Below are 17,022 nucleotides of genomic sequence, written 5' to 3' on the forward strand. Positions count from 1 at the left end.
TTATTATTATTATTATTATTATTATTATTATTATTATTATATAACCATATATATATAGTTATAGTTATATATATAGTTATATCGTTATAAATAGTTATATATATATTAATAATATTGTTATGATTGTTATTTAACAATCATAACAATATCATAAAAGCCATTGAATAATTCACACACACACACACACACACACGCACACGCACACGCACGCACACACACACACACACACACACACACACACACACACACACACACACACACACACACACACGCACACACGTTAGACATAGCTCATTTGTAATAGTGTTGTACCTGTTTAAAATAATAATGGTATATTTGGTAGCTATAATTTTACGTCAGAACATTTTTATGATTTTAATAGGGCGCAATAAATTCTCCAAGTAGCTCCACCTTTATTTTAAATTTAAACAAATTAAAACCATGCTGCATAAAAAGACCGCATGCTGGCGTTTGAATGTAATGAAAAAAATGAAAGTTGCAGCAGCAGCAGCAAGGCGTTGATCCCATGCATGCATCTCTCCTCCGCAGACTGGCCTCCATCGCTCCCTCCCTCTGACCCGGGGTCTGAGCAGGAGGATGCCGGCCGGCGGGGTTGGGTTGGGGTGAATCCCAGCCGAAGCATCGCTTCCCTTCCTCCGTTAGAAGTTAGAAGCTACACGATAAATTTAACAAACACTTTAGTTGGATTAACACATGAGTTAATGTGCGTAAATTGTGGTCATTATCCCATATCCTTTAACCTGCTTTCAAAACTGCAAAATGTGGAGGAATTACTATAGCGGCGATAAACCTTTACCTGTAAACAACACAAAACACTTTCTCTCCTCTCTCTTATTTATTTATTTATTTATTTATTTATTTATTTATTTATTTATTTATTTATTTATTTATTTATTTATTTATTTATTTATTTATTTATTTATTTATATTAATTTTCTTTACATATGATCGCAGGAATATCAAGAGGCCTTATTCTGCTGTATAGGACCCTAAAGCAGTTTGAATAAAATAAATTAAAATAAAATATGATTAATAATTTATATGCAAACTGCAATTCTATTCACTCGGGTGTAGAGAAAAGCAGTATGCTTAAATGCTTATAAATCAAAATATGCTAATTTTTTTAAAATTCGTAGCCTACACAGGTGCTCCATATGGCTCAAACTCGGAAAATGGGACGATGTAAAAACTTTTGTGAGAAAGAATCAAAACCTTTTGTATCCAAATAACCTAAAAACGTCACATTTTCAAGAAAGTGAGAAGGAAGGGGAATGGTCTGAAAAAGACGAAAATAAATTTCGTCGGATCCATTTAATTCCTGTTACCCGAGGGAAAAGCAGATCAGCACCGAACCTTCTGAATAGCGAGATTGGCCGCGAGATTATCCCACTTTTTCGTTTGGAAACCGCTGCAATGGCTACTGCAGCTCATGGAGATCTCACCACGTGTAGCATTTTACGCATTTACCTAAACACTCCCCACCCAATTAAAATATATATTGAAATGATAGCCTATAGCCTACCACAAGTAAAACTTGCATCATTGACTTTCTCAACAACTTTTGGAATTCACGGCCTGTCAGCTTCCCATAGTGCAAACTCTCTCTCTCTCTCACACACACACACACACACACACGCACGCACACACACACACATGCACACGCGCGCACACACACACACACACACACACACACACACACACACACACACAGGGCCGTAGCCAGAGTTCCGAAATAGGGGAGGTCCAGCAAGGGGAGGCGGATTCAAAAAATTGAGTTTTTTCCCCCCCCTTTTTAAGCCATATTTAGAGTAATATATCATTTTAAATCAACATTAGGATTATACTGTTGTGATGTCATTATTCAGTATATTCTCTTTCATGTCACCACCTGCTCAGCTCTCCTGTCAACATAATTGTAACTAACAAACACAAACTGTTTTAGCCAAATTCATATCAAAATGACACCTACAAACACAGGTACACAACCCAAGCCGTACACAACACACAAAGTCATCATCGATAATAAAAAAAACATACAGAGGGACATTTATTTATTCCTGATAGGAACGATTGAAAAATAAAATAAAATATATTATGTTGTTTTTAACTTTACACCACCTCTTTTTGTTACTTATTGGGTCATGAAACTGAAACCATGCATATAGCCACCTGCATACCTGACTTCGGGAGCTTGGCAATTGGCATCATGCATGATTAGCCAGTAGCATCCCAACGTGTCACACAGGTAACATTACTTAAGAGACAGACTAGACACTTACTTTCTTGGTTGTTGCTAAAAAATCTGTCAGTGTCACTCACTGTCTGTCGTTCACTCGCTCACTGTCTCGCAGCTCGCTCACCTTCAATTATCTCGCCAGGCAGACAGACAGTCATCACTCACCACCATGCTGCTGCTCTCTCGGAATCAAGTTACCGCGGACGCGGCGTCAGATGACTTCCTGCCTGACCTGCCTTTCGTTTCAAAATAAAAGCGATCCCGTGTTTTTCATGCTTTTCCATGCAGATTGTTTTATAAAAAAAAAAAAAAAAAAAAAAATTTTTTTTTTTTTTCCTCTGAAATATTAGGGGAGGTCCGGACCTCCCCGTCCTCATAGCTAGCTACGGCCCTGCACACACACACACACACACGCACACACACACATGTGCACATACGCGTTACGCACACTTGTGCACACACGCGCGCACGCGCACGCGCACGCACACACACACACACACACACACACACACACACACACACACACACACACACACACACTCCTAAAACCACAGCATAAAAGTGTTTCTTTTTTTTATCTTTCTGTCCTTACATTTCGATTTGCATTTAATTGAAAGTTGTATCTGTTGTAGGCTACTATATATGGATCAACAACAGCAACACGTTGACCCCCTTTACTGCATATTTATCCTCCATTATCGGCTTCAAGTCAGGGGCAAAACGTGGCATGTGATCGGTTGAGTGAAATATGCGAAATGTGCAGTTTGATCCGTGGAAGGCCTCAGTCGGACTCGGAGTTTGCTTCGGTGCGTGGTTTTCTCACGCACGCAGAGCCATGTCAGTGCTCTTCTGCTCTCCACGACCCTCCTGTTTTCACAAAGCCGCAGTTCACTCATTCATTCTAGATAGATCCTTATTGTCTGTCCCTGCACCGAGAGAGAGAGAGAGAGAGAGAGAGAGAGAGAGAGAGATAAAGAGAGAGAGAACGAGAGAGAGAGACAGGCAGAAAAGCATTCATTTAGATAACTTAAAATAAATAGAAGAGAGCAGATATAGTTTAGGCATAATAAGTGGTGCAGGTTTGCTTAACACTTCCTGCACGCAAAACCTCATTCTCCCTTGCCAAAACTTCAGGCTTTCCACCATTAATTTTCCACCAACATATTGTGAGCTTTTGAGTGACCTTTGAGAAGGGGTGAATGACAGTCAAATACTTTTACAGTTGAGAGATTCAACATAAAAAACGTCCTGACAGCTTTTATCGGCCTCTGGTATTTAATTGTCTCAAAGATCAATGCAAAGTGCTGACCCTAACGCGGCCAGCGTCTGTCAGCATTACCCATAACTTCGCTTCCCAAACAGGGGGAGAGCAGCAAATATTATCTTGAGCGCATGGCTATTCAATCAGAGCCTGCAGCCTGGCTCTGATTGAATAGCCGAACCCTTTAGGAAATTGGATTTTTTTTAAATTGTGGTGAAACTTGTTTAATTCTTTTCCTCTCTCCATTGTTATTCTATAGAAGTTACAGTCTGCTGGTTCCCAATCCGCACTGGAATTTAACCCTGAAATGCCAGCAGCAATATAATGGCTTGTCTCTGCTCCCATGGCCCCTTCCAGCAGGCAGGCATGCCGTGTTGGGGCCAGACAGCCTGCTACCCCCAGGTCCCCTTATCAACCTCGGGGCTTTAGCCAACCATATACCATAAAGTACCATTAATCAGCAAAACATCCCGTCAAACATGGCGGATTGTGTGGAGGGCAAGTCTAGTCAAAGCTCTGAAAAGTTATGGTCCTATATAGGCAATATTCCCAACGCCAAAGGAGCACTTTTCACATAGAATATACTGCCATAACGTGTCGGTTCTCAGTGCGTTTATGACGACCTTATTACTTTATTTCCTATGGTAATATAGCCACCATAACCTACTGCAATAACAGCCTATTGCAGGGACTTATTCTAAAATGCTGTAGCCTATATGCGAGTTCTTTTTCGTAATGATGATTCGTTTGACACTTGGGCCCTGCCTTTACATAAGCCTCCTTAACTGCATGCAGACCCATAGGGGTGTTGGTTTTATGGGCTTCTCTAAGGTTGAGCGTCCCTATTCTATATAACTGCAGCACCGTGGAGTACTGTTTAGGCCATGAGTGCGTGTGCTATAGCCTACTGAGGTTTGTCTGTGCTCCAATGTAAGTACAGCATTAACAGAGTAGGCTTGCACAGTCTCACAGTGGTTGGAGAGGCTGCGCGTAAATGTCTGTGGTTTGCCTCTTGTTATTATTGCAAGCAATGCAGGCCTACCGCTTCTTTCGCCTCACACCCCTCAGATGTCCTGGGAATGTAACCCCATATGATATGCTCCATGCTCCATTTTTAAGTTATCTTGCAAGCAGAGTCGCCAGTATATAGCAGCCTATATTCTCTGCAGCTTATCTAGTTGTTTTACGTCTAAATGACTGCGCAATGTGGGTCAACACGGATCTATTTCCTCTCGATTTAATGAATTTAAAATGTAAACTGAAACCTCCTTGCGTTATGACAGAATATAGGCCTAATTCTCGATTATTTGATGATTGCATTAGGCTGGATGTGACTAATTGTCCTGTAGTGTTTCGACACAAGTAGCCCATATAGCTAGCTGAACTGATGGGTTGAAAGGTAATCGCCTAAACGTTCACAACACTTTATGACAAGACCTGCAAGGGGAAGCCGGAAACCTGGATGTTAATTAGGAATTAATGGGAACCGTGTGTTCAAAATTAAAGAGAAAGAAAAGGAAACCCCAAAATCCCCAAAAAGCATATAGCTCTGCTTTGTGTAACATATAGCCTAGCTATTAGGCTACAACGCATGCAAGCGCCAGGCCAATCATCATTGTCCAACTGAAAAGAAAGAGAAACATAGTCTGATTTACACTCAGTCGCGTTTAATGAATGCTCATAATAAAAAAGAAAGAAAGAAGGGGAAAGTGCTTCAGAAATCCACCGTTCAAGTTTCCATTTCGAGTGCAGTTGTCCTCATATTCACAACAAAGTCAATAGACCATACAAAAGAACCCCAGAAAATTCACAAAAATAAATATTCAGTTTTATACAAACAACCAGTGACTTCAAATTCCGTGTCAAAAACCTGACCTCAAGTATTGTATAAAAAAAGCTATAAGTAAATGAGTGAATGAAGGGGAGGGGGAGAAGAGGAGGGGGGCATAGCCTATATAGCTGCTGCACGATGCAATTGTTTACATTGATAGCATCACTGGCAGAGAGCTATTTGTCTTAACGGTGGAAATGCCCTCCCAACAGGCCATTACCACCATCTCCGTCCCTCGGCCGCGCATTGTGAATACTGCGTGAGAATAGGCTGCTTCAGGGGGGTATAGACCCACAGCTCTGGGTGCAGCAGGCTATCCCTCTTCGTCCTATGCCGTGCAGCCTGCTTTTGACATGCGGATTAGAGGTTGAAAGCTTCCCCTGCAACACAGCAACCCATCCACCCCCCCCCCCCCCCCACACCCACCAATCCATGCATGCAACCCCCTCCGGTTTACCCCGACCTACTCTACTGCAACATAGGGATCATTTAAAAATAGCTATTTTCGTTCGGAGGCGAGGAAATAAGTTCAAGTTTGTATATCGTCGTCTCAACGGGATAGGGCCGTATAGCAAGTGGGGCTTCATCATGGGTGGAGGGGGGGGGGGGGGCTTTAATCACATGGCTAAACATCTACCACATGTAGGCTATATTCACACTGATTTAGGCAGAGTGAAACAGAGTATTTGTACATTTTTTTTTACATTCACCCTTTAAATGGTTTCTACAATCCTCTGAATGAATGCACCCTTTGCTGTTGCTGTGCTTGTGAGAAGGCTGACATCATTCATAGGCTTTGGGTTTGTTGTGATCTGGCTCACCATAAGCTGGGCCTCTCTTTGTCGCAGACAGAAAAGCCTGCCAATTAGAGCGCGTCCTGGACTGCCTTTTAAAAATCTATACCTAAAATGTCCACATTTAGGTGCAACTTCAACCATTTTAATTATTATATTAATATCATTTTTGGTGGAATCGATATAGGCAATAGGCTACATTGATGTCTAAAGTTGATGGTATAGCCTATATTTTCGGGGATGAAATTGGGGGTCAAATAGCTTGAATATTAAAGTATTAGGCTATATGCACATCTTATACATTCACTTAGTGGCCATATTTCAAAGGTTACATAATTGACGTAGGCTACTATATTCTGGGAATTAAAAAAAAAGCAAAATGTCAACTCCTCAAAAAAGGAGAAAAAAAGCTGATTGTATTTTCGGTGTCTTTGAGGGTTATAGGCTACAACCTAGAACTGTGTCTCTAAATGAAGATCAGGTCTAGTTTCAAGACGGCGCGCTTAAACTAAAAATAGATCAATCGACATAGCATGTTGCAGAATTATAATGAAGATCAGAAACAGGCAGCAATGTGACTGTCATGTTTCCACCCTAAACATGTGCCTGTATAAGAAACCAATATGTGGGTTAGTCATTCAATCTATAACCAAAGTCCCATCTTTATCTGTTGCCTTTCAGCATATCTGATACTTTACAGGCTATAGCCGAAAACCCCAAATCTGAAACAAGACCCCCAACAGTATGGTATCAAAGTGCAATGCCTATCACTTGTGCTTTGTCGCATTGTTTCAAAGTAGCCACTGGGCTACAAGGTGTTGTAGGACGTTGTTTTGGTGTGTTTTCCCCACTTCTGAATCCCACCAACAACATAAGCTATTGTAGGCTAGCCTACATTGTAGTTATCTCCGTGTTTTCACATCTTGAACAAATGTTCCATACGTAAACACAGATTCACCTTGGCAAATCTATGTGATATGCTGAGGAAATGTGTGGACGAATGGATCTGGAGGGACATGAGCACTTAAATCCAGCCATAACGTGAGACCTAACGGCGTGTTATGAAGGCCTGAGCCCTATTCTTTTGATTGTCTGTACATAAGGCCTGTGTTGTGTCTGGGCCTGTGTCTGTGTACGGTCAAACATCAGGAAATACTCTGGAGAAATAAAAACAAGACTGAAAACCAGATCACAAGCACACACACAAAAATAAAATAAAAAAATAAAACAGCCACCTATTCAATTCCTGCCAATTCTAGTAAAGGCGTGTGATGTATACATTTACATTGATATCCCATGTAATAATTCGCTGGAAACAATTGTGTGGCCAACTATGAGCACGAAAGTCATAAAGAAAACACAGCATCGAAAGATAAAGTAGGCTATAGCCTACCAAGTGGCACAGAAGGGGAAACCCTGGTTTTTGATTTACCAAATCAAACTGTTCTCAGTCCCAGCTCGACAAGAGCCTCAGCAAAGAATGCTGTGATATTTTTTTTACCGCTCTCTTTTCTCAAACAAAGCACAACACTGAACCCCTGGCAGTAGCCTACAATCCAACAGGTCGAGCATAAAGGCGAAGGAGAAACAATCGAGTTCAGAAAAAAGTCAAGTAAACACACTTTTGAAAACCCATGTAGCCTATTGCTTAGGATGGATAGCTTATTTAAAGACAAGTTTTTTTTTAGCATAAATCCAACGAGCGGTGTCTCACAGTCCCGTGGGCGTTTTCTGAGGCTCCAAGGGGGGATCTTTCGGGTCTCGGAGGATATTTCCTTGAACAAACTTCAAAACAACGCGGAATGTAAATCCATTGAAATGGGAGAGAAAAATAATTAACAGCGACAAAAGTACAAGCCATTTGGTGCGTGTGGCGTTAAGACTTGGCTACGATTAGGTGGGAGATATAGCGATGGCGAAGGCTTTTGTTTTTTCGCAGTAAAAACACCTCAGTATTTCCTGGTTCTCTGAGCGGGTGGGGGAGGGAGAGGCTGGCCGCCGGGCTGCCACCTCCACACGGGGTGGGACAGAGGGGGAGGCCCGGGGCCCCTCAGCGAGTTCAGGGAGTAAGCGGGGCACAAATCCCCATCGCTGCCGACAACCAGCGACGGCGGAGACGGGAAATTTGCCATCAGGCTGAAAGGCTTCTTTGCGGGCGATGTGACATTGCTGCGTTTGCGTCTGCTCGATAAATCCTCCGTATATCCCTCACAGCCCGCGGGGCGAAAAGAAGAGGCGGCGTTGTCGACCGTGGACACGTTTTGTTTTGTGTGCGTCCTGGAGACCCTTGGCTTTCTCCCCCCCAGTGCCGGACTCCTGCAGTTGTCCCTATGCTCCCCCTCCTCTGCGCAAATAGTTTGGGTGCTGCTGCATTCCTGAGGGCCACAGGGGGACTTGGGGGCTACGTCGGTGCTCCTCTCAATGGCTTTAGTCCCGCTGGTGCTGAAATAGTCCCCTTGTTTGATGTCTCCGCTGGGATATTGTCCAATGCTGCTATCCGCCTTGTCTCCTTTACAGTGGACTGCTGCATAGACCTGGCTCTGGTATTCATATTCATCACAGCTTTCCTCCACTTTAACTTTCACATTGTGGAGGTTGAAGGGGGGTGTCCTGGCTCTCCTGCTGTCAGAGTGGGGCCCCGCCGCGGCCACAGAGGGCTCCTCCGCCTCGATCTTTATTTTCTTGAGCGGAGTGGGCAGTTTTAGGTTGGAGGTTTTCGCCTCTCTCTTGTCGGTGGATTTGGGGGGTTTGGCGTCTTTGTCGTGGTCACAGTGTGCGCTCAGTCCCGGGGGGCATTTGTTGGGATGGCCAGGTGCTATCCTGCGTGGGGAAACGGCGTTATTCCGGTCAAATCTGGTTGGATCCCCGTGCGCCTCAGACACTTTTCCCCTGTTGGACTCGGTGAAAAAGCTCTCTCGAACAACAGTGGAGTTGAATTTGAGTGCATGTGAAGAGTCCTTTCTAGTTTCACTGCATGTTAAGTCAAATTTCTGACGTTTCTCCGGTCTATAGTCCCCCCGGAAAGAGCCAACATGGCCCAGTGTCTTGTGCTGTTTCTGTTGTTTTTCTTGTTGCTGGTGGTTGTAGTGGAAAGTGGGCTGTAGAACCAAAGGTGCCTTAGTGTTGAGAGTTTTGGTGAGGGAGCCGACCCGGGCCCGTCTGAACCGGATGCTCTGAACCGAGACTCGGCTGGACACCGAACTGGAGTCGGACTGAGAGGAGCTCTCCTCCTCATCTGAGCTGACCTCTGAACTCTCTGACTGGGTGTCATCTTCATCCTCCTCCTCTTCCTCCTCCTCCTCCTCCTCCGAGCTCACAGAGTTGCTGGTGGTGGAGAAGCCAGAGCCAAAGTCCGAATCATGGTTGGCCCGGTCCGGGTCGGAGTAGGTGCTGGACTCGGTGTCGCTGCTATAGCTCTCCGGGAAACTCGGCTGGTGGTGGTGGTGATGATGATGATGGTGATGCTGGTGATGATGGTGATGGTGAGGTCTGGGGTCTAGGTAGAAATCCGGATCAAAGTGGAACGCGCCCAGGCTCGTCCCGTGACTGTCTGTGGATGATTTGGGCTGCACGAGCAGCACCGGTGGGACGTGTCTGCTCCTGCCCCCCTCGCGCCTCCTCTTCCTTTTGTGAAGTAGGTCGCCGGTAGAGCGCGAGAGCCTGGACTGAGCAGCTATGGCGGACTGAAGCGCCACCGGCGGCCGGCTCACTGCGCTCCGGTAAATCGTGTGCCTCTGGCTCAAAGTCACCCGGTTCCCCGTTATTTGAGACGTTTCATAGTTTTTAAAGTGTTTGTAAGCGGACTTAGTCGCCGAACGGCCATCCCGTCCGTGGGGTTTGTGGTAAAATTGAGGTAGTTTGGATTCGGGAAGGCAAGGAGGCAGCTCTCTCCTCTTGCCGGCTTTGCTGTGAAGTGCCAGAGTCTGCGGGACGCCGTGCAAACTAAACCAAACTTTTTCCTTCCACAGCCCGGCGTCCGCACCGAGGAGCCCCGGGGACTGCCCCTCATCCCCGGGGGAACCCTGCACAGCCTTCGCCTTCCTTTTGTTGGACTTCAGCACCCGCTCCGTCTTGCAGGAGAAATACAGAGCCTCCACGTCCTCCCGCGATATGAGCGTGCATTTGGCGGCGTGGAAAGCGATAGAGTTGATTGCCTTGAGCTTCCGCAGCTCGTCCAGGTCGCAGTGGTGCTTCTTCACCTTCAGGTGGTCCATGCGCTTGTGCACGGTGGTCCGAGGGATGTTCTTCAGCAGGTCGGTGAAGACCTGAGACAAAGCAAACATTTGCTTGCCTTTGATGAGCAGGTATCCCAGCCTCACTCCCTGCATCTCCTCAAAGCCACACTGCAGGTCTCCCATGTTTTATATCCGCTCCAATGTAGCTATTAATCCATGTATCCCCCTCTAAGTATATTGAGGAATAGCCAATAAATGGCAACTCAAGGCATCCTGCTCATGCCTTCAAGCCGTCCACACTGCTGCTGCTGCTGCGTCATGAAATGGCAAACTTTGACATGCACAGTTAAATGGACCTGAATGGGTTGAATGAGCCGACAGCATCCACTCGTCGCCCCTGGCCCCGGGCCGGCATGGTGGAGGAATGCGACGGATGCGTCCACCAAGCCGGGGCTGCTGCTACCTGCCTCTGTCGGCTCCACTCCCCTCTGGTCGGCAGCAGGACGAGGGGTAGGTGTACACCACTGCCACAGCCAGAGGGATAAAACAGCGAGAAGGGAGGGAGAGAGAGAGAGAGAGAGGGAGAGAGTGGTGAGTGGAGGGGAGAGAGAGCGAAAGAGAGAGAGAGGCAGGGAGGGAGACTCAGACAGTGAGAGAGGGAGAGAGAGAATAAGAGCTAAAATGCAGCTGCTATTCTGGCTGCTGCGTGAGCCACAAATAAAATGACAGAGAGGGAGGTGCGCCAGTCTGGAGACACCTTCATCAATTAATGCCCTCGGAGTCGACGCCCATTGGACGCCGCTGACAGGTGATGCAATAAAAATGGATATTCCACCCCACCCCCTTGATACCCCTCTCTCCCACTCCCTGCCATTACCATAGTTTACAATTGTGCCCACAGCATCCGTTGTTTGAGTAAATAATGTAGTTATGACAAGTTCATATTTCACATATTTCAATATAGCTGACTAGAGCTGCTGCTAAATTTCAAACCAGCACGTCTAGGTCTAGATATGCTATTCCCGTTCAGTCCGTATCAAAATATAGGCCTACTGTAAATTATGCTAGTCGACCGGTAGGCTGAAATGATCCAATAGCTACTATCTATTTCAGACAGCTTGATATGGCTAGCTTAAACAATAGGTTCCTTTTTCTACCGCAGAGACTTTTTGCACGGTATACGTTGCCCTGACCAAGGCTCAACTCATCTTCTTTTGTTTGCTCTAGGTTTTCCAATGATTCTTCCTCCATGCTATATAGGCTAGACCTGACCTACTTTTACGCGCGGTATTTGTTCAGCTTGCATATGATATAGGTAGGCCTTCTAATTTGTTATACCTAACAAATTAATCTGCATTATTGAGGAATCGTATTGTTTAGATTTGTTTGTCTTTCGCCCGACAACTATTTTTACAAATGCGTGTGTGTGTGTGTGTGTGTGTGTGTGTGTGTGTGTGTGTGTGTGTGTGTGTGTGTGTGTGTGTGTGTGTGTGTGTGTGTGTGTGTGTGTGTGAAATAATGAGAAATGAGCTGGAAAACAGGATATCGGCTATTGCATCATGCATGCAGGAATCATTTCCAGAATATATGATCAGCCACATATCCTATCCCTCAGGAGGGAAAAAAACGCGTGCGTCATCTACGTTGGCTATTCATGGTATTCACGTGGATTAGAGGGGCCATGCTAAACCGGCAAATCCCTGTTAAATTGTAGCCCCGTTTTCAACACGGTAAAACACAGGCACGGGAGCAGTGATTGGACGGGGGAAAGTGCACAGTCAGGGTTGCTTTTCCCACAACATTTTCTGTCTGCTATTGCAGGCTTGTCCCTTTTTCAAAAATTCAATATGAACCCACTTGGCATTTTTAACATGTGATCTCAGAGCGATAATTTAGAACATATTTATAGCATATAGCTTGAAATATTGTAGTTATAAATTATTTATCAAGACTTAATCTTAATTCGCTACGGGGAAGAGAGGAACATGTGTGGGATTTTTGCACGTCATGTGACATATTAACAAAAACAAATTATAGTTATTAATTATGCTGCTGTCACTTATGTGGGCTGTACATCTTTTCTACACACTTTCACATTTATAAATGTGAAAAATGATAAATTATTTATTACGCGCTTATGTGCACACACTTGTGCCCCCCAACACACACACACACACACACACACACACACACACACACACACACGCACACGCACACGCACACGCACGCACGCGCACACACACACACACACACACACACACACACACACACACACACACACACACACACACACCCCACACACACACACACACACACACACACACACACACACACACACACACACACACACACACACACACACACACACACACACACACACACACACACACACACACACACACACATATGACTTCATGACACCCGCTCAAGCGCAGGTACGCGTGCACGCCAGGCACAGATCTGCACACACACAGATGGCGCATACAGAGATGGGGAAAACGCGCCACCAGTGCTGTCCAAATAATGTAGCTGTAGCCTATGCTAATTGTCTAAATTACTGGTATAGGTCTTAGGTGTTTGGACGGGATATGTTTCACCCCTCAGCAAGATTTTTCAGTAGGCTGCCCTGCGTTATGTTCAGTCTTTGTTGTCTTAAAGGCTGCCTTGAGTCCCTTGTGGCGCATCGCTGACGGGCAGGGCTGTGTTTGATGGGCCAAACTCATAGCCTACTCATCACCAGTCATTATTTACTTCACTTGGGTCTTAACATATATGGTGTTGCATCCAAATGTAGTCTATACTCCAGAAATGATTTTATGATGCCCACATTAAGATAAGGCTCGAAATATAATGTGAATGTATCTAACCTGCCATACGTTTTTATTTATAGGATAAGTACGTGATCAGGAGGAGGCTACATATAAAAGGAAAACAACAAAGCATATGCTGCCTGGATAGGCTATGCCTATGTTTAAAAAAACTGCAATGATGTGGGTGTTGGAGATATAGCTGATATGTAGCCGAAAAGAGCGCACACAATATACGTGCGCGCGCACGTTCACACACTTCACACATTTTTTGCAACTCCGCAGGCACTCAATTCGGTGTGTGTTGTGTGTGCGCTTGTGTGTGTAAGTATATATAAGTACTATACGCAGTTTGTTGTGTAGGCTATACCAAAAAATATGTATTTTCATTTGCGTTTTGCTTCTATTGTTGTCAGTCACTGCGCTATAATAGCATATCCATGGAATATTGTTATATCCTGATTATAAGATAAAGTTAATAGTGCCAATAGACCAATTTTGTTTATTAAATGCAGCCATAACATCCAGGTTGAGTCATAAGCCACAATGACACTATTACGCACGATTACGCACAACCGCTGGCTTTACGCACACGTTTGTTTACAAGTTTGCATACTGCGGGTGCTGGACCTGCATGTGTGCCTGTGCAATTGTCAATGTGTTGTAGAATTATATAGGCTATCAATTCTCATTTTAGCTATGGTAGCCTACTCCGCTCCAATTCAACTCGTTTGTGGACAAGTCACTATATTGCACCGCACCGCATGCATGTCATCGCATAATGCTGAATGTAACAAGGTCCTACACGTTTCTATATTCGCTTTGTTGCAGCACAACTTGCTTGTCGCTTGCTGAATTCGTATGACAACATTAATAGTTGGTGCATGCAGAGTTTCTTGGCTGCAGTAGAGTGAAGTGAGAGGAGGGGCAGCTTGTTGAGGCCCGCCGCCCGGATCCCCCAGGGGAATGAACTCTGATCCAGAGCCACGGAGCACCATGCCCGGCCACAGAGATCCACGGAGGAACAGACGTCAGGGCTTTTTTGATCCACACCGACGTCTTTCAGGCTACACGTCTTGCCATTTGAACGTGATTTTCATTTTTCGGACACATTTTTTGTTGTAGCCTACTCTTCATAACACATATCGGTATATTCACTGGTGTAGACCTGACTGTATAGACCCATGTAACCAATTCCCTTCCATTGACCCAAATAAAATATGCGTACAGTCAATTTGGATGCACAGTATACACTTACTGTGCAAAATGGACTTTTCATGTGCGCTTTGACTCGAAAATAATTGTCCTGACATAAATAAAATCAGACTGAAATTGTATAATGTCATATTTACTGCAAAGTGTGGACATGCTCCATGAAAGTGTGGCCCACAGGTCTCAGAATAATTTTGAAAAATATTGACCAATGTTGTTGATAAGAAGCAGTGTTAATAAGTTACTCACAGCCTATTACACACACGCACACGCACGCACAGACGCACACGCACACACACGCACACGCACGCACGCACGCACACACACACACACACACACACACACACACACACACACACACACACACACACACACACACACACACACACACACACACACACACACACACACACACACACACACACACACAGACACGGTTAATTTGCTCGACACAATAATAACCTGAGCAAACAGCATTCTGTTTCTGAGAATGGAAATATCTCAAGTGAATTATCCATAAATGACATAAAAATACAGCTATTTTAATTCAGCATAGGACTGATTTTGATCAGAAAAAGGGAATGCTCCAAAATGTGCTATGTAAAACAATGAGCCCATATCCTGTTTGAAACAGTTTTTTCATAACATTTGAATTCATAACTGGATATCACAATCGCGATATTTTAAATGAATGAATGAATAAATAAATAAATAAAATGTCCAGAATGGCTCAAAAAAGTGAAAGGCATGTTATAGGTGAAGGTCTCTCTCTCTCTCTCTCTCTCTCTCTCTCTCTCTCTCTCTCTCTCTCTCTCTCTCTCTCTCTCTCTCTCTCTCTCTCTCTCTCTCTCTCTCTCTCTCTCTCTCTCTCTCTCTCTCTCCCTGTAGATGCATATATGGCACCTATTCCCCTCTTTTCCTCCGTCTGTCGGACTCGGCCGGGCCGGGGAGCGAGAGGGACCTCATGCTCGGCGCAGACTCCTTACCACAGCTCGCTCAGGACGACCAACCCCGGTCTCCTCCATTCCCAAGCGGACATTCATCACTCCTGCATGAGACATGTTTGTGATAATGTGGCACGCCTGAGTGCAGGGATGTAGTGCAGGGTAGCACCTACTCACTTTAGCCTACTCACTTTTGTTTGGGGAATGAGTTTACTTTTTATAAATCTTTATTTCAAAAAGGTTTAGAGGTTTACAGGAATAACACTGGCTTCCCTCCTTTGAGCTAATGCCAATTATCATCTAAATTCATAACAGCGAAACATGTGAGGATGACGGAAACAAAACATTTTCAAAAAACAATAAAGCAATAGGATATACTTCTAAAAATATTCTTTTCAAGTTTAATGATGGGTGTTTGCCCTGTGGCGATTCCTGAGTCGAGGGTTTTACCATGCACCTTTTGATTTTCCACTACATCACTGGTGAAGACCGAGGCTTTAAGGAGGAGATGGACGGATTATCCTACTGGCCTGAGACAGCCACACACGCGCGCACGCACACACACACACACACACACACACACACACACACACACACACACACACACACACACACACACACACACACACACACACACACACACACACACGCGCACGCACACGCACACACACACGCACACACACTACAATGAACAGTGCTCCAAATGTAGGGATAAGCCTCCCCCTCATTTTCCCCATTTAAAACGAGTATCGAGCTAAAATATAGCCTACAACATCTGTGCGATGCAGGTTAAAGACGTGAAGAAGTCATTGGCTATCTGATGAATTTGTTAAATGCATTAATGAGGGGGGAAATTATTTGAGGTGCATGGAGCTCTCTGGCCATTTAACCCCTTGGAGTTTTCTATAGCAAACGTGTTGCTGCTGCAGCACAGAGTCATCTGAAGTTTTATGGAGACACTTTGTCAAGGAGGCGCAGGCACTTGTAATAAGAGTATTAGACTTTTTATGTCACAAACCCACTGCCATGCCAAAACAATGAATTCCACTCCACCCCCCCCCCCGCTCACCACCACCCCGGAGAATGTGATTTTACATGCAATCTGAGCCTGAAGTGTGTGTGGACAGTGGTGGGGGGAGGGCCGGCTCTCTTCACCTTTCACCCCGCCGTGTTGGGACTATTTGTATTTTCCTGGGCCCCTGTGTTACTCGCAAACCTGCAGAGAAGCCTGGGGCTAGAGGCCTATCGATAGAGACTAGAGGCCTATCGATAGATAGGCCTCTAGCCTATGAGGACTAGTTACTATAGAATAGGTTTTAACCGGGGAAAACACGAAGTGCTTCGACTGCACGCATGCGCTCATTTGGGTGCTCAGACATTCCTCCATTCTTCAGGTTTTGAACTTTTCGATATGGCTTTGTCCTATCTAGCGGGCAGCGAATGGAAAGGGCTGAAACTATCAGCTCAACAGCTGATGGCTACGCAAACAAAACAATTATCGATTACTCTACCGAGGTGATTGGATTAAAGTAGGCCTAATACGCAATAGACAGGCTCTCCCTCTCTTACCAATCACCCATGTTTTGCTTATGGCACCCATGTTGCGACCTCGTTTCATGTGCTTCCTCCTGGAGAGAGAGAGAGCGAGAGAAACCACACATCAAGCCTACATTTTACAAAGATATGATCACAACAGAATTACGAGTAGGCCTATCACGATACCGCATAAACAGGCGGTACA

The 17,022-nt window shown here is 44.9% G+C and overlaps 1 protein-coding gene across 1 annotated transcript; it reads right to left on the minus strand.

Moving 5' to 3' along the window:
* Positions 1 to 8,092: 8,092 nt before the first annotated feature.
* On the minus strand, positions 8,093 to 10,501 carry skida1 (SKI/DACH domain containing 1; the record flags this gene model as incomplete). The annotated part of the gene is made up of 1 exon (XM_083656162.1): positions 8,093 to 10,501. One exon carries the CDS (start codon positions 10,499 to 10,501, stop codon positions 8,093 to 8,095), a length of 2,409 nt encoding a protein of 802 aa, XP_083512288.1.
* Positions 10,502 to 17,022: the final 6,521 nt, after the last annotated feature.

Source organism: Poromitra crassiceps, assembly GCF_964638095.1.
Source record: "Poromitra crassiceps genome assembly, chromosome: 2".
Classification (NCBI taxonomy): Eukaryota; Metazoa; Chordata; class Actinopteri; order Beryciformes; family Melamphaidae; genus Poromitra; species Poromitra crassiceps.